At 37.1% G+C, this 27,946-nt stretch overlaps 3 protein-coding genes across 9 annotated transcripts in view; 2 read left to right on the forward strand and 1 right to left on the reverse strand.

Moving 5' to 3' along the window:
• Positions 1 to 5,794, reverse strand: part of furinb (furin (paired basic amino acid cleaving enzyme) b) — a 96,186-nt gene extending 90,392 nt beyond the window's left edge. The window contains exons 1-2 of one of the 4 annotated variants that reach the window (XM_083547543.1): positions 5,594 to 5,778; positions 4,925 to 4,972 (exon numbers count right to left, since the gene is read on the reverse strand). The gene's annotated coding sequence lies outside the window, so the exon portion shown is untranslated. Of the gene's footprint in view, positions 1 to 4,924 lie in introns of all 4 variants that reach the window. The other 3 variants (XM_083547542.1, XR_014534558.1, XR_014534559.1) reach the window with 3 other exon arrangements.
• Positions 5,795 to 8,077: 2,283 nt separating this feature from the next.
• On the forward strand, positions 8,078 to 22,097 carry accs (1-aminocyclopropane-1-carboxylate synthase homolog (Arabidopsis)(non-functional)). 2 transcript variants are annotated; one of them, XM_083546590.1, is made up of 16 exons: positions 8,084 to 8,982; positions 12,755 to 13,647; positions 14,927 to 14,986; positions 15,654 to 15,724; positions 15,918 to 15,987; positions 16,139 to 16,205; positions 17,939 to 18,036; positions 18,129 to 18,206; positions 18,303 to 18,403; positions 18,743 to 18,826; positions 18,910 to 18,955; positions 19,198 to 19,339; positions 19,589 to 19,731; positions 20,777 to 20,930; positions 21,056 to 21,526; positions 21,773 to 22,097. In XM_083546590.1, exons 1-15 carry the CDS (start codon positions 8,364 to 8,366, stop codon positions 21,481 to 21,483), a joined length of 3,054 nt encoding a protein of 1,017 aa, XP_083402716.1. In that variant the 5' UTR covers positions 8,084 to 8,363; the 3' UTR covers positions 21,484 to 21,526; positions 21,773 to 22,097. The 2 variants fall into 2 exon arrangements, with proteins under 2 accessions (XP_083402715.1, XP_083402716.1); XM_083546589.1 differs by having other exon boundaries at positions 8,078 to 8,982; positions 21,056 to 22,097.
• LOC310728788 (uncharacterized protein) lies at positions 21,996 to 27,855 on the forward strand. 3 transcript variants are annotated; one of them, XM_083546591.1, is made up of 4 exons: positions 21,996 to 22,135; positions 22,218 to 23,299; positions 24,419 to 24,610; positions 26,147 to 27,855. In XM_083546591.1, the coding sequence occupies exons 2-4, from the start codon at positions 23,110 to 23,112 to the stop codon at positions 26,455 to 26,457; spliced, it is 693 nt and encodes a 230-aa protein (XP_083402717.1). In that variant the 5' UTR covers positions 21,996 to 22,135; positions 22,218 to 23,109; the 3' UTR covers positions 26,458 to 27,855. The 3 variants fall into 3 exon arrangements, with proteins under 3 accessions (XP_083402717.1, XP_083402718.1, XP_083402719.1); XM_083546592.1 differs by lacking the exon at positions 21,996 to 22,135 and having other exon boundaries at positions 22,594 to 22,720; positions 23,109 to 23,299; positions 26,147 to 26,595; XM_083546593.1 differs by lacking the exon at positions 21,996 to 22,135 and having other exon boundaries at positions 22,765 to 22,861; positions 23,109 to 23,299; positions 26,147 to 27,579.
• Positions 27,856 to 27,946: the final 91 nt, after the last annotated feature.

Raw genomic sequence — 27,946 nt, forward strand, 5'->3', positions numbered from 1 at the left:
TAATAAAAACCTTCATTTAAAAACTGCATGTTGTGTTCACTTGTGTTATCTTTTACTAATATTTAAATTAGTTTGATGATCTGAAACATTAAAGTGTGACAAACATGCACAAAAATAAGAAATCAGGAAGGGGGCAAACACCTTTTCACACCACTGTAAACTGATCACATACTGTACAGTTTTTCTGTTATTTCAGAAAGATGTGACAAGAAAACTTTTTTTAGTTTTGAGTAATAGATAAACACAATTATTAACAATCATCATAAAATCCTGGTTTAATTTGTGTTTTATGCAAAGTATTGATTATGTTTATTTGATGCTTATATCAAACAGAGAGAAATGGATTGCAAAGTTCTTAAAGATCCTATATACACACTAAAATTCTATTTTTTTTTTTTTTTAATGTCTGTGGTGTTTTGGCCCCTTAGTCAGTCCCAGATCAATTTGACCCACTGAATACCCTATTGAACCAAAAAGTGAGAGCTGCACAGGAGCTGATAAGCTAACAGGCCATTCACAGACCAGTAGTTTTATAATGAAAAACAAACAAAAAAAATGTTTTAAACACATATTTGTTTGTTTCTTTTAAGTATTTTTTTTTCTTTTTCTTTTTTCAGAATAATCAGAAATAGTTACATCAGATAAGTTCCTATTTTTCCAATCCTATATTTTCATTTATAATAGAATCTTTCCTACAGAATAGTGTTTAATATAGCTGTTGCTATGGGCTGGTCCTCTAACTGTAATTACTAAACAATGATCCCACAAACTGATCCAATCAGGTTCAGCACATATAATGAGTAACCTAATATTCCAACATACCACAATAACCTGACTCAGTAAATACACTCATGATGTAATATGTGAATATCAATGTTAATATTCATTTCAAAATCAAAATGTCAGGTATTCATTTCACAGTAGCTACATGAAATTAAATTGCAGTTTCGCCAAACTTATACAAAATGTATAGTTAATATTTTACCTCAACAAGATTTAGGATGTAGTGAATTCATACATTGAGACATACACTGACAAACAGTGTTGACTACAGAATGCAAGGTTTTCAACTTTTCCATTGTAAGCTTCTTGTGGAAAAATATGAATAACTTGTACTGATCTACACTCAACATTTTTTCCTCAGGCTGCGTCCCACACCATATACCACAATAACTAGAGTGCCTAAACAGTAATGATACCGATGGTGTCATGAAATACTATTTGGTACAGTATTAGGCAAGTAGTTGTGATTGTTCTTAATTAGAGAGAGTAACTTTATTGTGCACATCAGTGTGACTGTCACAGTGAATGAGCACCAGATGGGGGAATAAGAGCTTGTTTCTTATCTAATACCAGCTGGTTAATGCTTCCTGTGGCTTGCATGATCCAACAGCAGGGCCTATGCATCACTGATGGTGCACTGTAACTGTATCATAAACTACGCATAACCAGCCAAACAAACAAGTCACACTTGGGCCCAGATGACTGATTGAGTGTTTATGTTTTGCCAGTAACATTAAACTATGATTTGTTATTTCAGTTTTTTTCTCCATGTATTTTCTTAGATATAATTGACTTTGAATACAAATAAACTCCCCAACACTGCCATGTAGTATCATGATGGGCTTCTAGCACCTAGCTAGGTAACAAAACAGACTCAACAACAAAATAAAATCAGCATCAATATATGAATGCCTTACCTATAATAAATGACAATTCGATTCCTTACTTTTCATTTTAAAAAGTACCTTATCTGTTCTCCAAAGGAAACACAAACTCTTTTACTCTTACTCCCATTTAATATGTTTGCTCTCTCGCTCTCTCTCCCTCTCTCCCTTTTTTTTATTTTATTTTAACCACTGTATGGGTGCAGGCTATTCATTTACAGCCAGTTCCGACCCTGACATCCTTGACACAGCACTAATTGTAAATTTCTATTACAGGATTGACAGCTCTGGAACATCATTTAGTGAAGTATTCTTGCGCTCCTGCCTCAGTAATCATGTTTTTTTTTTTCCCCCAGAAAAAAAAATAAATAAATCTGCTTATAGTTGTCAATAACGAACACCAAATGTTAATGAAAAAGTGATGTTTGCGTTCTTTGTTCTCTTGCACCAGCCACAACACTGTTTTACTGCAGTACAATACACTTAACATGCTCAGCTTTTGCCAAGTATAAGGCACTTACACACATCTGTTTTGTGCAATGGACAAAAATTACTCGTGTATTATAAATGTGTAAAATATGTATGTGATTTTATTTCACCTATAAGAACTGACTTCTTTGTTCACGAGCAGTAATATTACAGCAAAAATAAATGTACCAGCATCTGATGCATTAACAACAATTCAGCAATAACATAATAATAATAATAATAATAATAATAATAAAAACTCCTTCCTAATTTTGTTTATGTCCCTCTTGTGCCACCAAAACAGCTCTGAGGCATAGAGTCCTAAAGACTTCTGAAGGTGTGCTGTGGTATCTGGCACCAAGATGTTAGCAGCAGGTCCTTTAAGTCCTGTAAATCGTGAGGAGGGGCCCAAACGGATTGGACTTGTTTGTCCGGTAAATTCCACAGATGCTTGATTGGATTGAGGCTTGGAGACTTTGAAGGCCAAGTCAACACCTCAAATTCATTCTCAAACCATTCCTCAGTGATTTTTGCAAGTGTGGCTTACCCTGTTGAAAGAGGCTATTGCCCCTTTGGGAATGCTGTTGCCATGAAGTAGTGGAATGGGTCTGCAACAATGTTTAGGTTGGTGGTATTATGACCCAAGCTTTCCCAGCTATTCACTGCCCATAGCATCTCACAAACTCTGCCCAACCAAGCCGCCATTTTCCATTGTCATTTCTGATGCACACACAATCACTGAACACAGTGGCTTTCTATCAGCTTTTTATGGGTTTCTATCAGCATTAATAATAATATTAATAAACAGCAATGATAACATTTACTTTAATGTAATGACTGATTAGTGTAAATAATGCAGGTGATGTCTTACTAGTAAGTTTGCCAGAAATCATCTCCGCAATAACACTTAATCAAATATTATGCTTCAACAGTATAGTTAGTAGTGCTTATGTTTTTCTGAAATTCACACATTCTCAGACAGAATTATATTAAAAAAAAAAAAGTTTTTTGGGGGTATGTAGAGCTTTTGAGGTGACAGCTGCTATTATGTGCTTTGATTAGAGCGAGATGAGGGTCACTGAAGCGAAATCCCAGGGCAGCATAGTGACACAGTACATAATAATCAAAATGATGATGCAGTAAATTCAGTCTCCAGAATACAAGATGTGACTAGAGATGGAGAACTACACATACTGCCAGAATTGCTGGAAAATGAAAAAAGCTTTCTCTGTACATTTTAACGCAACTGTCAAAAATGCTGAAGTTTTTGTTAATTAATGGAGATTTGTATCATTAGCTTTAAACCTTTTGCACTCATTAGGGATTGTTGCGACAGTAGCATTCCTGACTGAGCCATTCTTCTGCTGTAAAATTGTTTACAATCAATTTATGGTATATTGGGTGTATTGCATCCCTCATGCCCAGTGTTATAGGGTAAGCGCCGGATCCAGTGTGACCCTGACCAGGAAAAATGAAATAAAAATGTGAACTGACAATGAAGTATGCCCTCCCTAGATTCACAACCAAAAACAGAAGCAAAACTTTCAAAAAGTGGTTTCCATGCTCTTGACCTTTGACATTGTTTACAATTGTTTTAAATATTGTCAATGATATTGTGAGGTGAGATTCACGTTTCCATTCCACTCGTATTTCCACATGGATGTCCTGTGCAGTCCAACAGGATGCAGTTCCAAACTGTAAAAAAAACAAAGCTTAAACTATTCCAATTCATAATATGCTCAAACTGAACATATCTCACCATCAGGTTTAACACAGCAGAGTGTGCAATGTTTCTTCTTTCCACTATCTCCCTTCTCTACTCTGTTCATTTTAATAATCAGAGATCGAGCTCTAGGAGTGGATTTCTGTAAAGCTCTATTGTGCAACATCTATTATTAGAAGTGTCTGGATTAATTGCATGTTTCCCTCGAAGGAATAATGGTGGTCATTAAGATCCAATTTGTACCTTAATTATTTTCCTCTAAACATATCTTCGAGGGTACCACTTTAGAGACATGCATTTGTACCTTAAAATCCTAGTCTTGTACCTTTTTTCCTTCTGAGAATACGTTTAAAGTAAATGCATTGAAGTCTCTGAACCATGTCTGACAGTTCACATTAACTGCAAGCTGAACACAATTAAAATTATGTTAATGCAGTAAATGGACCAGAGCTGCCTAATAAGAATCTGATGCACACTGCAGGGTTTATTTTTTTAAAGGTGTAAATAAACCCTCTGCTTTTCAGACTTCTAGATTTGTTGCTTTGAAAACTGCCATTATGCCTTGAACACAGCTCGCTTATTAGTGGTACAGTTGTACTAAGGATGATCATTATCTTTTGCCCTCGAGCGTTTCCTGAATGCACTGTAGGAGCGAGCTGGGCTTTAAACTATTGTTGTCCCCCTGTTCTCTGTGTTCTGTAAACAAACAAACAAAAAAAGAGTATACAGCAATATAAGCACTCTCATCATCAAACACCTGTCACATTTAATGCCCAGGAGCTCCAGTGACAGCTACATACAATATCAGGGTTTTCATATCCGAAAGAAAAGGTGTTAAAAAAATTTTTTCATGGGGACCAGGTGCTAAAAACAAACAAATCTGATTTCATTTGTCGTACATGCTATTGATTAGGTGCATTAATAATTATGTCAAGGAAAATTCTTTCATAAGGAATGTAATACAGATGTGTGCGTGTGTGTGGCTGACAGTTTAAACTACAGTAGCAAAACAAACACAGGGTGTGTATTAAGAATAGAACAAGAAGGATCGTGGCTACAAACTCACCCGTTGCGTCTCCCATATAAGTCAAAAACATGTCCGAGTCCAATTTCCCTGTTTAACAAAAAAAAATGTCAAAATAAATGAAGAAACTGAGAAAGTCAGTAAGCTGTGCAAGAACCCAGTGCAGCGTGCATTCTGAGCTTCAATCTCTGGTGGAAGAACAATGCCGTTATCGGAACAACAGTATAACAAAGTAACCCGGAGCGTGTTGATCAACCCACAATAACAAAGTAACCCGGGGCGTGTTGATCAACCCACACCGACCAACTTCTTCTACACCAGCGGTCGCACATTTCCTGGCACGCGCCGCGTTACATTACTCACTGGCGTGTGTCCACGCGCCTCAAAGAAACGCTGCTCCTCCTACAGACGCGTCCGGCATAATGAAGCTGTCATCCCGCTTTCCGTCGTGGAAATGTCCTGCTCTCACAACTCGTAATTCTCCCGATTCCGTGCACGCGCTGGTCCGCCGGAGCATCCTCATTGTGACACGTCAAACTGAAGCGCGTTCGTGAATCTCAAGCGGAACCGGGGGAAACCTCCACGCACGCACGCACGCGCGCGCTTTACGATCCGTCCACGCGAGCCCGAACTCAGCATCGCGTTCCATAATAATAATAATAATAATAATAATAATAATAATAATAATAATAGTACATTTAAATAACCCACAAGCTCCGAAGACCAAAGTTTCACTACTGCTTTGTTCCCTCTAGTCCTCTGGAGCAGCTCCTTGGTTTGGATCACGCCACGCCATGCCCCTCGTGATGCTTCATTTTCATAAGTGTATCAGGGCTGCTCACGTTACAGATGTCAGTGTGAACGCTACCAGTGCAGGATCAGCGACCAATCCACACATTCTTTTGTCACTAGACCTGGCCTACAAATCTCAGGAAATACGTCATGGCGCGAGTGTGGGTGTAACTTGCTGGCTTTTACCGCCATCTACCGGCAGACTAAAGAAAGCAAATCAACGCGTTTCGGCTGCTGTTACTCTCGTGATTAGTTTTGCGATGCGACTCACAAATGCTTTGTGTTTTTGTGCACATGAAAATAATCTAGTTTATACGCTTTTTTTTATTATATGTGGTGGTGTGTGTGGTGTGCGGGGGTATTTGGTCACATGACAAGAGCCATGATTTGAGCTGATGTCTGTTGAACTCTATATGAAGTTAATTATTACTATACTCCAGCATGTTCCCTACATATGATCATAAATAAGGATTTAAATAATACAATTATGCAATAATAAATAATAATGCTGTAGGGTACTTGCACAGTTTGGCTACATCTATCCAGTACACGTAAAAATGTGATATCAATAGCTGTTGGTCACCCTAGCTGTCTATTGTACACACACACACACACACACACACACACACACACACACATATATATATATATATATATATATATATATATATATATATATATATATATATATATATATATATATATATATATATATATATATATATATATATATACATAAAGGATATATTTCAGGACATTAATTTTAAGTTCATATCCCTAGCATTGTATTCCTAACAAGCAATCCAGAGAAGCATGATTATAAATGATGTACTTCTTTATATGTCCTTCTACATAATCCTATATAATGCATAAAGTGCAGTTGTGTAACTGAGAAATTCATTACAGTTTAAACAAAAAATCTATTATAAAGATATCAAGTGTCACTAATGAAGACTTGTTTGTGGCCTATCCAAGCCTATCCATTTCAGGCCTAAGCCATTTTCATTGTTTCCAAGAAACACTATTTACAGTAATCTCGTGTATTTTTGGCTGTTCAGGTTTGCACATGCTCAGCAGGAGTAAGTGGTTTCCAACTGAAGAGAACTCCAGCAAGAAGTATGGCTCAGGCAGGTCCAGAAGGGTGCAGAAGAGGTCAGGATGTCAAGATTACTGTACAGATTGTTTTACAATACAATATTATCTTACATCTAACGAAAAATAATACACAGTGTGATAAAAAAAAAAAAAGAAAGAAACTGGTCTCAAAGCTCCAGTGTCCTCAAAAGCTCAGGGTTGTTTATTTTTGTTCAAGGCACATTAAGATTTCAAAATTGTTTTACTTATTTGAGATTAATATAGAACATAAGGCTTATACCTCAGACGTTTCCTGGTATTTATTCATTCTTTGTGTATTCCCTGTTCATAACTGGTGAACCATGAAATTCTTGCAATGAACATATATATGATGATGGACAGATCCTAACAGAAATGCTTTCTGCCGATGAAATTCTGATATACGTGTCATTTACATCACCAGCTGGAAACGATGACATTTCAGCATCATATCTTTCCATTTAGCAGATAGGCTCAGTACAGTGCATGAATCTAATGATAAATAGAAGCTGTGCTATTTTTGATTAAAATGGCAGCACACACATTATAGGCTACTAGTAGGCTATGTACACCTCTGGGAATACCTACATGAACGCAATCTTCCTCTACAGGACTTTGCAGATACCCTTATAAGATATTTTCATTGCACACATTATACATGCACATACTTTTGTTCTTGCATTTGGACTATAACTGCATCATAACTGCACATGCATATTTATATCTTGTGTCTTTTTCTGTTTCCCTTATGTCCCTCATTTATGTCAGGCTACTTGGAGGATTCACAGAGTATGAATTTCATTAAATGGAGTAACAGACTGTTTCTTCTACAAATGACAAATAATTCTTGGATCTCGAAGTGACAAATATAGAGTTTAATAGGACCATAACACAGTGACACCTAGAGTACACAGTATATTTCTATTTATAGTTGCATAGCATCTCATAAGAACTTTCAGTGCAGCAATTACCATCATTTAGCCTCATTTGATTTGAAGTTCAATATTCAGCAGTGACAAAAATAAGAATCAGATTTAGAAAACCACACTTCAGCCACGCCTCAGGCAGTTGAGCACTAGAGGGTGCTATCGGGTCAAAACCCCAAATCTGTGGCTAAATCTTAATGGCCTTTCAACTGACCACTTTGTTCACTACATAGGGTGTACGGCAATGACTGTGATGCCCTTTGTAGTGCACTACGTAGGGAAGTATCGTGTAATACGGATGCGTCCTTTATAATCTGGCTTCAGGTCTGCTACTGAATAGCTCCGTTCTGTTTTAGCACGGGCCAAAGTTATCCCGGAATAAAGGCAGCACGCATGTGCCGTAAACCCGGATGTAAAATTTTCTAAAGCACTAGCTGATAAACAACAAATGGGTTAGCTGGAACACGCTATTTATATATATCCTGTGCTTTTTTAAAATACACACAATGTGGGTTAGGAAAATGGTCCAGACTGGAGATTAACTGCTGTGTGTATAATAATATTGATGTTTAATGAAACAGGTGCAAAAAAACAACAACATTTTAGAATGTTTTGTATTTAATCGTGTTTATTAGACAGTGGGAATTGAAATGGATTTTCCAACTAAAAAGTATGAACGGGGGAGCAATTGGTCAGAGCCCGAGGTGGTGGAGCTTCTGCAGCTCTGGTCGGATGAAGAGGTCCAACTGGAGCTTGAGAGCTGCCTCCGCAACCAGCACGTCTTTAACCGCCTGGCCGTGGCGCTGCATGACCGGGGCATCTACCGCACCGCGGACCAGTGCCGGGAGAAGATCAAGAAGCTGAAAATCGATTACCGGCGCATGAAGGAGAACCAGCAGACGCCGCGGGGTGCGAGAGCGCGCAGGTTTTACGACGTGATAGACCGCGTGCTGAGCAGCCGCCCCGCTGCTTCCTCCTCCTCTTCCTCATACACTACTCTGTGGGGGAATGCTGGCGGCCACCACCAGGCGGGCCCGGGATCCTCCAGCTCCGCCTTCACGTTCAGCTGTCCGCCCAAAGCGGGAGAGCTCATGGAGATAAAGCTCGAGGAGCTGAACGCGGACGATGAGGAGGAGCTGCTGAGTGCTGAGGAGCCGCTGTGCTCGGAGGAAGAGGCGGAGGCGGACTATAAGTCAGCTGGAGAGGATACAGAGGAACCCGGAGGGCGGAGAGGAGAGTGTGCTGCTCCCGCATTCTGGTCTCCTTCAGGTACATTACAGCAGTGAAATACAACAAGCGTACGGGTTTCTACCAGTCAACTCAAAGCCACGTCCAAGTCTACACATTTCCCCTGTTCTTTTAACCTCAAAGTCTTCTTCTTCTTCTTCTTCTTCTTCTTCTTCTTCTTCTTCTTCTTCTTCTTCTTCTTCTTCCTCTTCTACTTCTTCTTCTTCTTCTTCTTCTTCTTCTTTTACTCCCAACTCATCCCCCTCCACCTCCTACATTTTCTTTTTCTTTTTCTTCTTCTTCCCCTTCTACTTCTTTTTCTTCTTCTACCACCTAACTCCTTCTTCGTCTTCTTTTTCTTCTTTATTTTTTATTTCTTTTACTCCCAACTGGTCCTTCTCAACCTCCTCCCCTTTCTTCTTTTTCTTCTTCTTCCCTTTCTACTACTTCTTCTTCTTCTTCTTATTGTTATTCTACCCCCAACTCCCTCTCCTGCTTTTACTTTCATTTTTTCAGGAAATCACTCTTAAACAACAATAATAATAATAAATACCTTTATATAATATAAACATTATTATTATTATTATTATTATTGTTGTTATTATTGTTGTTATTATGAGTAGCAGTATTGCTGTTATTGATTGTTAGACTTATTAAGTAGGTCACTAGATATAAGAGTTTGAAACGATGCCAGGCCATGTTTCTTATTTTATATGAAGTTGTTCATTACAAACCTGAAACTTAATACAAAACCAGTGTCAAAATAAATCTAACTGCAGTTTTAATACAATTAGGTCATAAGTGCTGCAGTTGTGATTTTATTTAATACACTGTGGATCACAGTGCAGTGTGTTTTGTGAGAGAAACAGTCAGGAAGGAAAAAGGCTCTAATAAATAGAAACGTTGTTAGAACTGTGCCTAATATTTGAATAGTGGTTTTATGTTCCTAAAATAAATATATGATTTGATCATAAGTGGGTTTATGGAAGATCTTCTTTCAAACTAAAATAAGTCTCTTACATTGACCACACTTGTAATATAACAGATCTGTCCAGGGGTGAATGAATAACCAAAGATAAACACCCAGTCTCAAAATATATTGCTTGTGTAGTTACACATTTATATTTCACATATAGTGAACATTGACCATTAACCAAAACACGTGTCTTAAACATAATATAATCATACATTCAATAGCAGGTTATTATCAAACTGTCAAGAGCTTTGATGGCTTCCAAAGCAGTATCATTATACCTTTTTAAACACAAACTCAGCATTATGTCTCAGCTGAAATATCAATCTAAATATACAAAATTATAATGATAAATGATAAATCATATTATAAATACTCAGATACCATGCACTTTATGGGCAAACGTACTGGGACACCTAGATAACTGACTCCAGCCATATTTGGTTCTTCCCCAAACTGTTACCACAAAGTTGGAAGCACACAATTGTATAGAATTTCTCTGGATGCAGTAGGATAACATTTACTAGGAGACCCAGACTCGTTCCAGCATTACAATGCTTTTGTGCAGAAATTGAGATCCATGAAGATGTGTTTTACATAGAGTGGAAGAGAGTGGGTTATAGAGTACATAGAGGAATAGAGTGGGTTAGAGTGGAAGATCTTGAGTGGCCTGCTATAGAGCTCTGACCTCAACCACAATGAACACATTTGGGATGAATTAGGATGCTGACTGCACCCCAGGCCTCATCATGCAGGATATTATAACAGCAATGGGGGACTAAATGTGGAATGGGATGTTCAAAAAGCACACAAAACTTATGATTAGAAGATCACAAATGTTTGTCCTTATAGTGTGTTTCAGCTAAAATGAAAACTGCATCACATGATTCTCTCAGATTGAACCAGAACTAAAATGATCACTTTAGATGTAGTTAGATGTTCAGAGCCAGAAAAGAATTTTTGCCACACTGTTTTCTTGCAATTAAAATGTGAGAGATATGACAGCCATATACTTTAAACCACCCAGGGTATGAGAACCTCTTTTTTTTTTTTTTATTAAGGAATGAAACTCAGGGCAAACCGATCAAAGGTTCAGTGTTTAGGTGAATTCCAGGTAACTGGAATAGTGTACTTTTGAGGAAAACATGAAATGAAACGTATAACACATTTTCATAATGACATGTTTTCAAGCAATCTTAGCTGTTTTGCTTGATAATGCCTGTGAGTAATATTTTTGAAGGTGAAACATATGTTTAGAACTGTAGTATACATGAACTTGGAATTATTTGTGAAATACAAATATGTATAACAATATAAACTGTGTAGTTTGAGACTGGGTATTTATCTGTTGATATTTTTTCTCTTTCACCTCTGATCTGCTCAGATCTGCTCTATTAGCAGTAAGTTCTCAGGTCCTGCAGGGTCAGCATCTTCTGAAAGTGTTCTGTGTTCCCTGCTAACACTGTCAAGTATCTTCTAATACACTACTATGTACAGGTTAATAACTCTCTCAGAGCTCCATAGAGTTGTTGTATGAGTGTTGGGCGTTAAGGTACTTACCTTTTATTTTCTGAGTGCCTGTGGCACTTCAGCTGACTTAGAGTTCTTGAAGCATTTTTTTATAGTTTTTAAAGGCATGCTCATTTCATTAGTCTCTACTAGTTTAGTGAATGTAGCTGAATCAAAGCCAGAGATATTTTCTTTATTTCTTTAAAAGGTATTACTCATATATCCTATTTAAACTCTTAAACGTAAAAGACGCAAAAGGCATTGACTTTTCTGAGCTGTTGTTGTAGAAAAGCGACAATAAATACGTTCTTTAATTTTCTCCAGACTACAAAGACAGTCTTAATGGTCACTGCTTGCAGTGCTAGAATCTAGCGTAGAAGGTATATAACATCAGCAGGCAAACATTGCTAATAGCATAGTTTTTGCTCCTGGTCTTAGGTTATATCTTGACAGACAATATGATAAAATTGCGCTATACAATTTTCTATTTTTCATTAACCAATTAACAGTAAATAAAGAGACAGAACAGCTCGATTAGCTAGTGTGATGTACCAGAGCTGAGATTATATTAACATAAGGTAACATGAGCTAACTCGCTATTTCCCCGCCCTTTTTTTGAAACTACAACCAATAAATAAGCAGAAACTTATGGTTTCTTGTAATGCTGCTCATTTCTTGTGATACACTGAAATCGACCATTCGCGAACAAAATAGTTATGTGCCACATTGAAAAGTGGGACCGCGAGATTCGAACCGCTATAAATTGAGAGAAGTCTGTTTTTAGGAGACAGGGACCTCTAGTGGAGAGCAGTGAAATTCCTGCGTATACTACTGTGAAATCAGCCTTGACATTTCAAAAGGTGCAGCTTTGGGCACAGGCTATGAAGTCATTACTGTTAAGTATTAGGGATTTCACCTTCTAGGACATGTTTAATGTATAATAGCAGAAGTAGCCTTTGTATGTCACATATACAGTACAGTGCAGTACAGTGAAATTCTTTTCTTCACATATTTCAGTTTGTTAGGAAGGCAGGGTCAGAGTGCAGGGTCAGTTGTGATTCGGCTCTCCTCCCACAGGGAGGAATAAGGGCCTCAAATCTGGCAGCATGGTGGGGTTTGAACCCTGGACCCTACGCTCTGACCTCAACTTCGCTGAGATATGCGAAGGAAGAATGTGAATTTGCTGTAAAGTACATGACAAGTATAAAGCACCCTTTACACAATCAGTAAAATGGACCTTTAACCTCAGAAACAGTATACAAGTGATTTCAACTTGGACTTTCCTTTTCTACAAAATGGTCCTCAATCATAATTCTTTTTTTTTTTTTATAGGCTTTAGTGATCATAACGTGGCTGGATCATCAGGTGCTTGTGTTTCACCAGTGGCAGATCCTGTGGCCGGTGTGGATAGATGCACCCAGGCAGACCTGAAAGAGCCTAAATATCCCAGCAGGTTCCGTCAAAGGAAGCGGCGAAGGGCAGTACGTGCAGGCGGTGGTGGAAGGTTGCTAGAGAAGGCATTGGCAAGTTTCATGAACTGGCAGCGAGTTATGGAGGAGAGATACGTGTCATTGGAGGAAATGAGGTTGCATCAGGAGGCCCGGGCTGAGAGGCAGAGGGAGCAGCAGGAAGAGAGACGGGTTCAACAGGAAAGAGAGCATGAGCTGCGTCTTGTTTCCTTACTCGCAGGGGCCTTCAGTGCAGCCAGTGGAGCAGCACAGCGAGGAAGCAGCAACACAGAAACATCTGACCCCAGTGCAACAGTGTCAGAGCTGACATTGCTCTCTGGGCCTCCTGCTTTTCCACCTGACCCTACCACCCTCCCCACTGTACCCAGAATGCAACAGGAAGATCACACTGTTTATCAGGGAAGAAGCAATTCCAGGCTCCTTGAGCCTTTCCAATCCTCATTTGTACCCAGAATCCTAAATGAGAATCAGAAAGCTGATGAGGGAAAGACCAATACCACAACAGTGTCTATCTGCAGTATGGCAACATCTGATCAAAAAACTCTCTCTGTGCCTCTCAGTTTTTCCGGTTCAGACCCAGGTCCTAGTCTATCCACACTTCCTTACATACCAAAAAAGTTACGGGGGGATCAGACACCCCAGCACAGTCATTTTTTGTCCCGCAGGGGTAACAGGATCCGGCAGCACCAGGGAATTCTGCAGGAAGGCTACGTTCAGTACTATGCCAACAAGTATGATGAGAACAGTAACCCTGAAGTTAGTAGCATACAATTTACACAGATTCATGCACTTTACTTTTAACTTTACCCATTTGTAAGTTGATGAAGGACTATTTTTGTAAAAGCTCACCTGTAAATATATAATTAATCAAAAAATATAAAACAATAATATATATTTATACTTTTTGTATAGAATTATTATATAGAATTTAGGGCTGAAACGATTCATTGAGTAATTTTTTTTAGTAATTCTAATACAAATAAATCACAGAGGTATAAATACTGGCGCATCACCCGCTAAACTCTCGAGCACTCTGGACAGGTAAAGACAGAAGACCTTGCAAAATAAAAATAAAAAAGGAGGAACAGGGAAAAAAAAAAAGAGCGAGGAGAAGATTTATAGGGAAGTTTTTTCCTCGCATCTCCGAGTTTATTTCTCACAATTCCAACTTTATTTCTCGCAATTCTGACTTCGTCACCCCCTCTGTAGTGCCAGAAAGCTTTATGCATTGAAAAATAAATGTGCCACAATCGCATGGTATTAAACTACGCCTCCGATCCCTGGAGAGAACTCTGTCTAACAATCAGCTCTGGAGGAGATTGACAAGACAAAAGAAGCAAAGGAACCTCATTCACACACCAACAGCTTCAAACTTCAGGCCGACAACATGGTTACTGGTGGATGCCACTGAAATGAAAAAAAGTCAGAATTGTGAGGAATGAAGTCAGAATTCGGACAACTTTATGTGACGTAAATGGGCTTCCATAGGATTCAGGCCAAAGAAAATGACAAAGATTTCAAAGTTTGGGATCATTTCAAACTAAAACATAAAGAAAACACCGTACAGTGTGTTTACATTTATTGTTATATTTTTATTTATATATTAAAATTTTCATTTTGATGTAATATGGCAGTTTAATGCACTGAATGGGTTTAGTTTTTACAGTTTGCAATTTCAGCAATAAAAATGTAAATTTTTCTAAAAAGAAAAAAAAATTACTTGTTCATTTTAAGAGACCTGTCTTATTTCCTCTTGTGTATTTAGCATCTCTCTTTAAGAAAGAAAAAGAATGTGTTATCGTGGAGTGGAATAATCGGAATGCTGAATGCTCGATTACTAAAATAATTGATAGCTGCAGCCCTAATAGAATGATTATAGAATTTAAATCTATCTAATGTAATTTAACTACATTTAATAAACTGTAACGATTGATTTAAGATTACAGAATAGTCATATTCTGTAAAACTATACAACTGGAAAAACAACCGAATCAAACAAACAAATTCTTTATTGTCTTTCTTTTCTTCCTTTTAGGGAATTTTAAATTTGGGAACAAGCGAGAACAAGCTATGCTCTGACCTTCTGCAGAAACGTGTAAGGCATTTCTGACTACAACTCACCAAGACAATAATATTACCTCCATTAAAAGCTATGTTACATATTAATGCTAACAAATTGAAACTTGGTTAAAACATACTGATGGGTGACAAATGAAGGGGAAAGTGTAGGGTTTTAGTAAGGTGTTAAACCACCACAAGATACCAAAGACAAGGCATCAGAGGTTCTCTGGAGCTGTAATGGAGGAATGAACATCATTATTCGACACAACATTGTCCAAAAATTGATGGTTATAATGATGATAATAATGATTATTATAAAGATGATAATGATGAAAAGCACTGTCTAACACATTCCAAAATTCTCAATACATTTTTTTAATGATTTTGAGATCGGATGACTGTGAAGACCATAACACAATATTTTTTTTTCTCCTCATCAAACCATTTATTGAACCCTCATGCACTTTGGAAGGGGACAGAATCTATAAAGATAAAAAATGTCACCTAAGCAGTGTGAAAAACTTTGTATTGATAACCATACCAAAAAATATTGCAAATGATAATAACAGCATAGTACAATTCCTGTCTTTATGTTCGCCACTCACCACTCACCAGAATCTTTACATAATGCACTGATGTTTTAGTGATTTTTTGCCACAGTATGTCAACAGTTCTAATCCGTTTTCTGCTCTTTCCTTTAGCTGACACAGCCTGACATGCACTATATAGATTCCTGTTTGCTGCAGTACCCAGACTGGAAGGGCCATCGCTTGTATGAATCCTATCAGTCTTTTTAGAATTTTTCATGTTAAAATGCGTATTAAATTAAACACAATCAACCACGTGGTTTTGCTGATTGAGTGAAAAGCATGAATAGTTAAACTACCTTATCAGCAAAGAGCCATCATCCCTTTCATTTCATCAGATCATCATTTAGTAGACTGAACGAATTCTCATTTCCACAGCTTAAGGGAAGAAGTAGCAAAGTTCCTGTCAGTACATTGTGAAGCTGCGAGGCCTCTGAAAGCCGACAATGTGAGTTTATTTTTACGATTTTAGCAGCATCAGCAAACTGTGCTGTAATGGATATACTTTCCAAGAAAAAAAATGATAGAATGGTGTGTGTGTGTGTGTGTGTGTGTGTGTGTGTGTGTGTGTGTGTGTGTGTGTGTGTGTGTCCTACTAGGTGGTTGTAATAAATGGCTGTGGCTCACTTTTTTCTGCTATAGCTGCTGTGCTTTGCGATCCTGGTGGTGAGTCTATATGGGCAGTGTTTTTACTCAGTATACATTCCCTAAATATATACAGGCACATCGCATACACACAAGCATGTTCTTATTAAGTTAATTTAGTCTTAGTGAGTCTGCCTTTTGAATGCTTGTGTTAACAAGTTTTGTTTTAACATCCTATAGAATAATGAGTGGCAGGTGTTCATCCTTTTAACATATTTGTGACATTTGTAGGCTTGATCAGCAACTTATCATTGTGAATAAGTGAACATGTTTGAAAATCACACAGTGTGGGTGAAACTGGAAGGGATTTAGTGCTCAAGAACCCTGATGAAAGTTCTGGCCTTACATCAGCTTGAATGTGGCAGTGAAAATCTCCTCTGGCTTCTGTGATTGTGAGAGGGCTGATCCTTAGGCAAAAACTACAAACTAAAAAGCATGAACTGCCAGTTTCATTATAGTTTGCACTGAATTCCAATTTCGGTAGAAACATTCCATTTAATATCCATTAGTTGCTCATAAAACTCGACCTCCCTGCAAGCCCCAGTGACAGAATGATGAATCTGATCCCTAAACTCGATGTTTAAATAGACTTATATAAACAGACATTAACTTAGTTCTGTTCAATAATGTTTCCATTTGCTTTCCTTCAACAATTTCTCACTCACAACCATTTCCCTCATTATCTTATACAAATTAATGACCATGATGTTGCAATTTAACATTTTAATTATGCAAAAGGAAATGATTATATAGTCATGTAATAATAGTATAAGTGTATTATACTAATACCATTCAGTTATGATTTAAAATGTGTCCAAAGACAGTGTAGTACTTGCTGGTGTCCCAGTCTGCTTAATAATAAGCAATATACTACAACGTGGTGTGATTATCTTCTTTTACTTACTCCACGTATACTCCCATTTCTAGTATGTTTCTTTATTATAATTTTGCCCATTCCAAATTATATTTAAGGTTTTGAAACCTCTGCAATAAAAATGGTAGTTCCTATTTTCATTTTATAAACGGTTGTTCCCTCACTATGGTTTCTTTATTGTTTCTCTTAAAGTTTCTAAGAAAAAAACATGCATGAAACAAAGCCATCTGTCATAAAGTCTTTCTCTTATCAACTTAACCAAATTACCTTCAACTGTATGAAGTGATACCAAAAAAGATAAAAAGGTTTAAAAAGGTTTAAAAAAGGCAAACGCAAACTTGAAAAAAATGTCAGCAAATAATACATTTCTATCCCATTTTGTAAGTTTTTTCATATATGAGAATGGGTTCCCCTTTTGAGTCTGGTTCCTCTTAAGGTTTCTTACTCATAACATCTTAAGGTTTCTTACTCATAACATCTAATGTTTTTCCTTGCCACAGTTGCCATGGCAATGCTTATCAGGGATAAATACACATCGTTCACCTTAACTCTTAAAGTCTGTAAAGCTTCTTTGAGACAATGTCTGTTGTGAAAAGCGCTATAGAAATAAACTTGACATGACTATGTCAGAAAATAAATCAAAAGATTCTGAAAATTCAGAATCAAGCGCTTGTATAAATTCTGATATTTGGACACATTCTTTGTTTGGTTTTCCATTTGTGTCAGGACAGAAGCATGCAGGCTATTGAACATTACACCATCATTAACTTGCATATTTAAATATTGTACACACTGAACATCATACTCCTTCTTGTATGACATGAAAATAGTCATAGCATAATGTGTAATCATTACCTGTGATAATTCCTGTGTCTCACAGACGCAATCCTCATCCCAACCCCTTTTTATGGTGTGATCACAGAAGATGTTGATTTATACAGCAGTGTGAAACTCTACTGTGTTCCTCTTGACAGTGAGGTAATTGTGCCGAAACTTTTTATTTTTGTCTGTATTTCTCTGTTATTGTTTTTAGAGTGTTGAAGGTTTATGTTCCATCTTTCCCTTTTCAGCCTGGCCAAAATGATGACAGACCATTTCACCTAACTGCTGAAAAACTGGAGCATGCTCTCCAGAAAGCAAAGAAGGAGGTGATTCATAGATCTCAAGTTTTCACCCACATAAATATACATGCAAACTCACATTCAGCAGGAATGATCTCTCTCTCTCTGTCTTTTTTTATTTAGGGAGTGAATATAAGAGCTATCATCCTGGTAAACCCCCACAATCCTTTAGGGGAAATCTACACCCGTGAAGAGATGCTCAGCTTTCTAAACTGTGCCAAGAGGTCATTTTACTAAATGCTCATCCAAAACTGTAAATAAGCATGCCTATTGTTTCCTGTTTACAACAAGTATATTAAGTAAACACCCAATCTTCTAAATGGAGTACTAAAATTACTCTCTAAACATTCCCTGTGGTGTGCAGTGGGACATTATTGCTATGAGCCCACATTAATTTTTAGTGCAATTAAGCTTTTCATTGCTCAAAGGGGGATTCTGGTGCATTGAGAACTTTCATTAAGACTGTCATTTATCCTGTAATGCATTCTTAAACACTCCATGATGCCTCGCTTTCACATGTTACATTTAAATTTTTTCCTTTTTTATTGCTTCGGGGGGCATAGGCATGAACTACATGCTATTGTGGACGAGGTCTACATGCTGTCTGTGTTTAACGGCTGTTTTAACAGCGTCCTTAGTCTACAAAGGTAACGTACAATGACAATTTACTTTAGAGTTTCAAGGACACACACCCACCAGAGTGTGTATTAATGGCAGCACCTCTCATCAGGTTACCGGACCCTCAGAGGACTCATGTGATGTGGGGCGTTAGCAAGGTGAGAGAACATGAAACTGAGAAGAATGGAGCACTGAACTGCATAAATGATTTCGATGAATATTGGGAACAAAACTTGTTATAAAGATTATGACAATATTTTCAGCTTTGATCATAGTATAATGTTCCCATAGTCAGTTGTCTTTTTTTATTCTATTTATTTTTCTTCTGTTTTTTGGTCTAAAAGAGAACACATTGGAAAAGAACTTATCTTGTGATCTGACTGCGCTTTTGCTTGTTCAGGACTTTGCAATGGCTGGCGTTCGTGTGGGTACAGTATACTCTGAGAACAGTGATTTAATTGAGGCCATCGATCAGCTGGGCTATTTTCATGGAGTACCAGGACCAACACAACACCAGATGTCTCAGCTACTGAAAGATGAAGGTACTAGTGTCTTACTTTCATTTGTGCTAGATATTTAATCAATCGCATGGACTCATCATCAGTGTTTAGAGTACATACAATATTTATCAAGGCTTTGTGTACATTTTGGCAGGCAATATTTAATGTGCTAGTGTTTATTGTATAAACTGTACTGAAACTCATTAACCAGAAATACAGCTTTACCTTTGGATCAATTCATATTTTTAGGTGTCTGATGGTAATATCAAAGGCATTTGTTGATGTTTTCAGATTGGATAAACAAGGTGTTTCTACCAGAAAACAGACGCCGGCTCCAGGAGGCCCACCAATATATCTCCACTCAGCTAACGAAGTTGAGAATTCCCTACCTGCATAGGGGTGCAGGCTTCTTTATCTGGGCTAACTTTAGCAAGGTGTGGAGCCTGTAGTAGTATTGTACTGTATATTATGTTGTACACTAAAAAAATTTAGACATAATCATTAATATGATGTAAAAGCTGAAAGATATCAAATTGAACCATAACAATCAGGATCTTAATGCTAAAGTGTTTTAGAGTGTTTCTATATACAGTATATATATATATATATATATATATATATATATATATATATATATATATATATATATATATATATATATATATATATATATATAATGTGTGTGTGTGTGTGTGTGTGTGTGTGTGTGTGTGTGGGTGGGTGCTTTATCTGTGCAAAAAAATACATTTTTATAGGAATTGCACAGCAACTACCTGCAGCGCATCTAAATGTTTGTCTAGCACTGTAAATGAAATGTTATAATCCATCCACATGGTTGGAAACATTAAATTTTTAAGTCATTTCTGGACACAAAGTAGTTTGTGTTAAATACTTTGTTAGTTTTTAAGAGAGAGAGAGAGAGAGAGAGAGAGAGAGAGAGGTAGGGAAGAAAAAAACGAAGAAATCAAACTAGCACACAAAAAATATGGATAGATGGAATGGATGGTTAAATGGATGGATGAAATGGAATGGATTGGAAGAATGGATGGGTGGGTAATTGGTTGGTTGCGTGGATGGAATTGTTGGTTGGTTGGATGGTTGGTTGTTCTTTTATGATTTCCTAATCTACATGCTGTCCTTATCCACAGTCTTACTGAATTTAAAGTGTACTACACAATCTATGCCTCTTTTTATAAGCTCATACAATCATCTAGCCTCAAGGCATCAAGGCAAAGTGACCATTTTTTTAATTCAAAATTTGTATCCTTTAATCCTCCCATCTCTTCTGTGTATATTCTCAGTCTTCTGGCCTCTACCTTTTCTTTAAAGCATAAGAAAGCTAATCCTAATAACTATTCAAAGCTGATACTATAATACTAAACGAGGTGAAACACGAGATGAGAAACAAATCTGAAACTTCTTATCTTGTTCTCCTTTGTGTGCATGTTCTGTATATGTATCTGTGTATGTCTTTGATAGTATCTAAAGGAGAGTACCTTTGCAGAGGAGCTGCATTTATGGAGGTGTTTTCTGAAACACCGGGTGTTGTTGAGCTGTGGTCAGGCCTTTAACTGTTCTTCACCAGGGTGGTTCCGTATCGTCTTCTCTGACCAGCACCAGCGCCTCCAACTTGGTCTGTTCTAAACTTTCTGTCATACCATATTAAATGTCTCAGTGGATTTTTAACTTCACTGTGCTCTATATTAGCTGATGCTTTGTGTGTTTGTTTGTGATGAGGCTGTTCTGATCTTACCACAGGCCTAGAAAGGATCAGAGAGACTTTAGAGGTACTTCAATGTTCCAACATCCTGACTGACTGTGAGAACACAAAAGCAGACAAACAAGACAATGACATAAGAGTGGAAGTACAGTGGGGTGGAAAGACCGAGGACCAAAACAACAAGGACGGTTCCAAAGATGCAACAATTGAGGCCTTGAATACAATAACAAAAGGGCTTTTGGAAAGCAGTGATGCTGGGGGCGAAAGCCTGTTATTGGCTGTTGAGGACATTCAGGGTAGCAACTACCAAACTAACTCAGAGAGTCTGGACTCATTAATTGGAGCTCTGAGACAACAGATCCACTCCTCTGATTGGTTAGAGAAGAACCGGCCGAAACTGACTGATGAAGAAGACCCGACACAAGCTGAGGTGTTTAAAGATCTCTTGGACAGAGCCAGGATGTAACAAGTGTTAAAGACTGTGTTATTCCCAATCCAAAGGAAAGCATGTATATTTTTTCTTCATATAAGTAAAGAGTAAAATAAAAGTTTATGCAATTTGCATATATTAAACTTTTCATAGAACAGTTTATAGAACTGACAGTTTTGTTTTCTTTTTATGAATATTAAAATCAAATGCCTTGTTTTAAAGCACTAGTCTCTTAGATGCCTTTGGATCTACCAACTGTCAATGCGCTGACTTGAAAAGATGATTTTTAGGCTTTAAAGGAAAAACTAATTTTCCTGAATTACAGGTTACAGCATTACATTACCTGTTGCTGATGTGTTTTTCTGATGAAGAGATGAGTGAGTTGTCTAAAGTCTAAATGACTGAAATGTTGCTGCATCACTCTTTCGTTAGAGAGAACTAACAGCTGTTACTCTGAACAGCATTGCTCTTGGCCGTTGGAGATCACAAATGAATTATACTGCGTATACAAATTATATCAAATCATTCAGGGTGGATTTTTCCTTGTTGTATGTTTTTTCTCTTTTTGTACATTTAAAGCCATTATTTGCAACACACTAATCAATATAACCTAAACAACTGCTTTAAATAAAGATTAATATTCTTTAAAATTTCTTATGTATTTGCTTGTTTATTTGTTTGTTTGTTTGTTTTAAAGTCAAATGCTTATTTATGGATTATTTACTACCCCTGAATCCTGAGCAAAATTTTTATATTATTATATTAAAAAGAGTAATGCTTTCTAGTCGAGTGGGAAGGAGAAGCATGGAGTAGGGTTTATTGGTCTTTATGTGAACTTGGTGTGGAGACAGAGAGCAGTGGGCTTTACTTTCCTCTGTAGGTTGCACCATGACATCAGAGCAGCCCCTCTTCTGCCTCTGCACCAAAAAAAAAGAGAGAGAGAGAGAGAGAGAGAGAGAGAGAGAGAGAGACTGATCAGAGATTGATGTGTGAGAAGAATGTAGGTCAAATTACTGGGTGTATCTTTACTCAGTAATGCAACACCCACTCTTTATTTACCTTTTTCTCAAACTTAATATTAGTTATTTCACTTTACAAACAGCAGTTCGAGGTTAGATGGGCTTTTGGGGGAATTTAAACAAAGTTTTTGTTCCCTTGGGTTTTTATGTGTGTTTTGTGGCAGGGGAAGTTTCCACCAGAGGCTGGGTCTCCACTGTAGGCAGAGGGAAATCTCTCATGTCACTTTACAGTTGTCTAAAAAGGAAGTTAGTGGGTGTGTGATGTGTGTGTGATGAATATTCTCTGTTTCACTCTCAGCCTCTTCAGTATTTAGGCTTGAGCTTTCACGAGGGTGACATCTCTCGCTCTAGTATTTGCTCTCTAGTCATTTCACTACAACTCATTTCACCTGAAGGTAGGACTATTTCTTAAATGTGTTTTTTGCAAATTAAAATGTATTTGTTAAAAAGATGTATCTTTACTCTTAGCTGTTATGATTAGAGTATTGTAAATGCTAGATTCAAAAATCTCATTTTATCTGAATAGTATAAAATATTTATGTAGCACTATATATGTTGATAAGTGTTAATTACTGATATAGTTTAACGTATCATAATTGTTTTCACTTAATAATTTCTGATTTCTTTGTCTGTAATACAAAGAATGAAAGGACCGGAGTTAGTAGATTCGACGGGTCGCTTTCGTTTTGCCGAGTCGTGCCTGGGTTTAATGGGCTGCTTATGCATCAGTTATGCTGTTTGGACCCCTGAATGGATGGACGGAAAGGGACTGTGGTCCACGGGAAACGAGTCCAATTCACTTGGCAGCTGGACACAAGAGCATGCAATTCAAGGTGAGAGTCGTTTAGTCTCGTCTCATTTCAGAGATCAAGAGTTAAATTGAACAGGATTGTGTTGACATGGAGTGCCATCTTTGATTAGATGTTGCAGTTTGTTGTTCTGCTAGCCTTTAATCACAATGCAGTCTTTAATTGCATTATCAGGTGTGAGTATATGGTGCGAGTTGTTAAGAACGGACTTGTAGGAGAAAATTCCACACGCTCTGTCAGTACAATTTCAGGTTGACATGCGCAGGTGTAGGCTTGTTTAACTAGGAATTTACAGAAAAACCATGCTAAGGCTGCAGAGTGGTGGTATGGTATTAAAGCAAACTTTAACGCTGTGAAAAAACAAGAGAATGTCGACTTTTGGTTTGCCACCACTGTGGCTGATCATCAATGCAATTTAAACTTCAAATCATGTATAGTTGTTTTAACATAAGCTCTAACTGTCATGTTTAGACTTGCACTTTCAGCATTACTGACATTTTTTTTTTACATTTACACCTTGCCTTAGGGATGTCAGGCATGAGTCAAGCTGAAAGACCACTTTTGTTCTGGGATTATTTTAGACATATCCAGGGGGTGTCACTTGCAAAATCATTTCTCAATCTCTTTCTATGGAATTCCCCAGAAAAATTCTACTACCTCTTTCATTTTACATCAAGATGTATGCAACTTTGTTTTGTTTTTTGATTTGAGTTACATTGGTAAGATGCCTATGTTTGTCATTGTATCCTAACAGATTACCTCTGTTACATAGCCTTCTTACTGTGCTTATAGCTATTTTGGAAAACGTACATACATCTTTCATGATTTTTAAAATATATGAACAAAATGAATTTGTATATTGGGGAAATAACAATAATAACAATCAAGGAAATTTGACACAGTTAACATTATGTCTATAACATAGTAAATTGGATGTTTGTCTTATTATTTTTCATGCTAAGAACATATTTAGTAGAACCAACCTGTTATTTTAGTAGATTTTTTTATTATTTCTTTTTACTTTTAACTGAACATTTTGACCCAAAATAATACATGGTCATACCTGAATCTATCATCATTTTAATCATTTTTGTAATTTAACAGCTTTTCAGGCAATAACTCTTCCTCTGTTGCTGTGAACAGGTCTAGGGCCTGACAGAGTGTTTGCTGCCCTTTCTTTCCTCATGGCTGTAAGCTCGGGAATTCTCTGTCTCCTGTTTGCATTCTGTTGGACGTCAAAGACTGTGCTGTCTTACTCCAACACACGCTCGCTGCTGATGGCAGGCCAGGCACTTTACCCCACCACCCTGCTGCTCATCACACTGCTACCGACAGGTCAGTATTAACATGTCATACTGACAAGCTGGTTTTAATTAATTACCCACTGAAAGTAAAACTAAGAATTCAACATTAATTAAATAAGCAGTTTTTGTTTACATATAAGGGCAGTAAACATAGTGATGTATATCACCTACATATTCCCCTTCTGACAAGTGATTTAAAGCTACGTTAACATTTATAAAGACTTGTTTTAACAAGCTGATGTCAAGTTGGTAAGTAAACATGAGTCAAGTGATGCGGTTGTGTTATGACCCTTTTGTAATATAGTGTATGTCTGGTTATGATGTGACATTTCTAACCTAAAAAATTACACTTACCCTAATTTATCTATCTATCTATCTATCTATCTATCTATCTATCTATCTATCTATCTATCTATCTATCTATCTATCTATCTATCTATCTATCTATCTATCTATCTGTCTGTCTGTCTGTCTGTCTGTCTGTCTGTCTGTCTGTCTGTCTGTCTGTCTGTCTGTCTGTCTGTCTGTCTGTCTGTCTGTCTGTCTGTCTGTTTGATCACTGTTTCTGACATAAGTTTTGCTTAAGAAAAAATCTTGGTATGATGTATCATGGACATAGCTATTCATCAAATGTTTTCATCTTATAAATAGGATAAATTAGATAAATAGTTTGTGAATATTCTGCACCTATGCACCTATTACTACACACCCTAACAGTGTAACTACAATGAACATACATTATGTGCCAGATGCTTAGATAGATAGATAGATAGATAGATAGATAGATAGATAGATAGATAGATAGATAGATAGATAGATAGATAGATAGATAGATAGATAGATAGATAGATAGATAGATAGATAGATAGTGTTGACTGTGTTTTAGAGCAGATGTAAATATACAGGAGACAATGTAGGTGCTGCTCTATGCACTGAGCTATAAAGTCAGTTGTCAGGATATTCTGACATAAATCAGCCCACAATGTGTCTTAACACCAACATCACTATAACAACACACCAGCATCTTATGGTGACATAAATCTGCATCAGGTCCACCATAATCACACCAGTCTAGCACACTCAGGTGTTACATCAGCATAACCACAAATATATATATTTTAATTTTTTGACAGCTTATACCTGTGTGAATAAGCTTTTATGTATGAAATAAAACATGTTGCATTTACAGAAAAATAATCAACAATAGGGTGGTATTATTATTTTCCATTAATGGTTTTCATATTTTATTTTCTTATGTTTGCAATATGTTGTACAAAATTCAGATTGTAGAACTCACTATCATTTTGGTATGAATATGTTTATGTAGGTGGATGTCAGTTTTCAGTGTGGGTTTATGTAAGTGCCTCATAACCCTATGTGCACTGCCCTCTCCATATAGATTTCTATAGCTTCTATAATTCCTAAATTTATATATATATTTATATATATATATATATATCACTTTTGAAACTCAGATTACTGGAATTGTAGCACTGCAATGAATTAAGCAATATTAATTATAGATACAGTGTGCCAACAATCATTTTACACACATCTCCTTCTTTAGGATTTTTCTTTCTCCTAAGCTGGGCGCTCTTCACCAGCAATCATATTGCTGAGATGCGAGATGACCTGACCCGTATGGGCTCCTCTTTTTGGCTGGGTGCTGTGGGCTGGGCTCTGCTGTTGGTTGTTCTCCCAGTGGTGTTCCTGGTGGAGCAGTGTATCGTACCTGACATACTCCCTGAGCTGAAGAAGAAGACTGGGCTCTTGTGGAGGGGATTCGAGGTGCCACACAAACGGTCATACAGTGAAAGCTACCAGCACAGGCCAGAACACTATAACCATGAGTACAGGAGATACTTGTCTATGCCCTGAGGGAGACAACAGCATCAGATATCATTGCTGTTTAAATATCCTCGCTGTCCAGCCACTGAAATCTTGAGTGTATTTCCAGAACCAGGTAAATAAGAATCTTGTGTCCTTTGCACACAGAAAGCTGCCTAAGGGTTCACTCAGCTTGAAGATACATGGATTATTTTCCAGTCTGGAAGCTTAGAAGGCTGTGGCTGAGTTATTGCACTTTACAGAGGAACTGTCTGATGGAATATTCTAAATAACACAAAGATTTTGATTCAGTTGGAATCAGTCATTACAAGTTAGTTTGTTTGTTTTCAGAGAATTTACTTTCAAATGTAATTGTGTATTCACGTTCCGTGATTACTACATTTTACATACACTACATTAGGAAACCCACCTAACACGTTGAATATGTGTAGATTGAACCATGGGTATGTGCTTAGTGTTTCAGCTGAAACAAAAAAACACACTTATCTCACTGACCATTTCCCACTGGTGATAAAGCTAGTGTAGCAGAGACAGAAAACATTGGTCTCTCAGGTCGAGCATACAAGGCAGATAATGATGCTGTTGCACCGAGTTACAGCAGAGACTTTACTTGGTTAGTTAGTGAGCTTTGAGATGACGAGCACAATGGCACAGACTGCAGTATTATCATAAACATTGAAGTTTTGGAAGCTGATCTGGTTGAACAGGTTGTATATATGAAGAGATGAGAGAGAAGGTCAGACTAAATGATTGCTAAACTAATACTGCTGCATCCTTATACTGTTTGTGGAATGAAGGAGAAGCTGTATCCCACCTTTACCACACACTAGGATGAGAATCAACTGAAAAATTAAAAGTCAACCCTGAGGTAAATTGTTAAATTAAAACATAAATAATATTGCTTAATATCATGGTTGGGAAATGTCATACCAGTGCCAAATTATTTGTGGCTCTAGCCCCCTCACATGGTTTGTCTTTGCTACAACACAGCACAAAATTTCTGGGGGAATGGAAATGTGAACTGTTGTACAGTGCCGTAATCAACTGTTTTATTCATTATTACGATACCATACGATTTTATTGGAATTTATTCTTCTTCAATGGTAATACAGTTTTTTTGTGATTATATTAACACAATAAATAACAAATAAATAGACCCAGTATGCCCTTGCCTTTATTAAGCTTAATTATACAAAATGGTATGTTTAATTTGTTGGTTTTTTTTTTGTTTGTTTGTTTTTTTTACATTAATTTTTCAGTCATGTTTGATGTACATGCAGGGATTTACAAGACGTCTGAAAATTTTTTTTGGGAGATCTCATTATGTATTTATTACTTATATTTACTCATACTGAGCTTATTAAAACTGTAACTGGATGAATTTATCTACTGATAATAAAATGCAAAAGCATTGATGGGCTCAACAATTCCCAGTGTATGTGAGATATGAGTAAACAAGTTTTCTTGTGTGTGTTTTTATCCAGTACAAATTAATGTGTTGATGGTATTCGCCCACACA

Source organism: Silurus aristotelis (genome assembly GCF_946808225.1).
Source record: "Silurus aristotelis genome assembly, chromosome: 7".
Classification (NCBI taxonomy): domain Eukaryota; kingdom Metazoa; phylum Chordata; class Actinopteri; order Siluriformes; family Siluridae; genus Silurus; species Silurus aristotelis.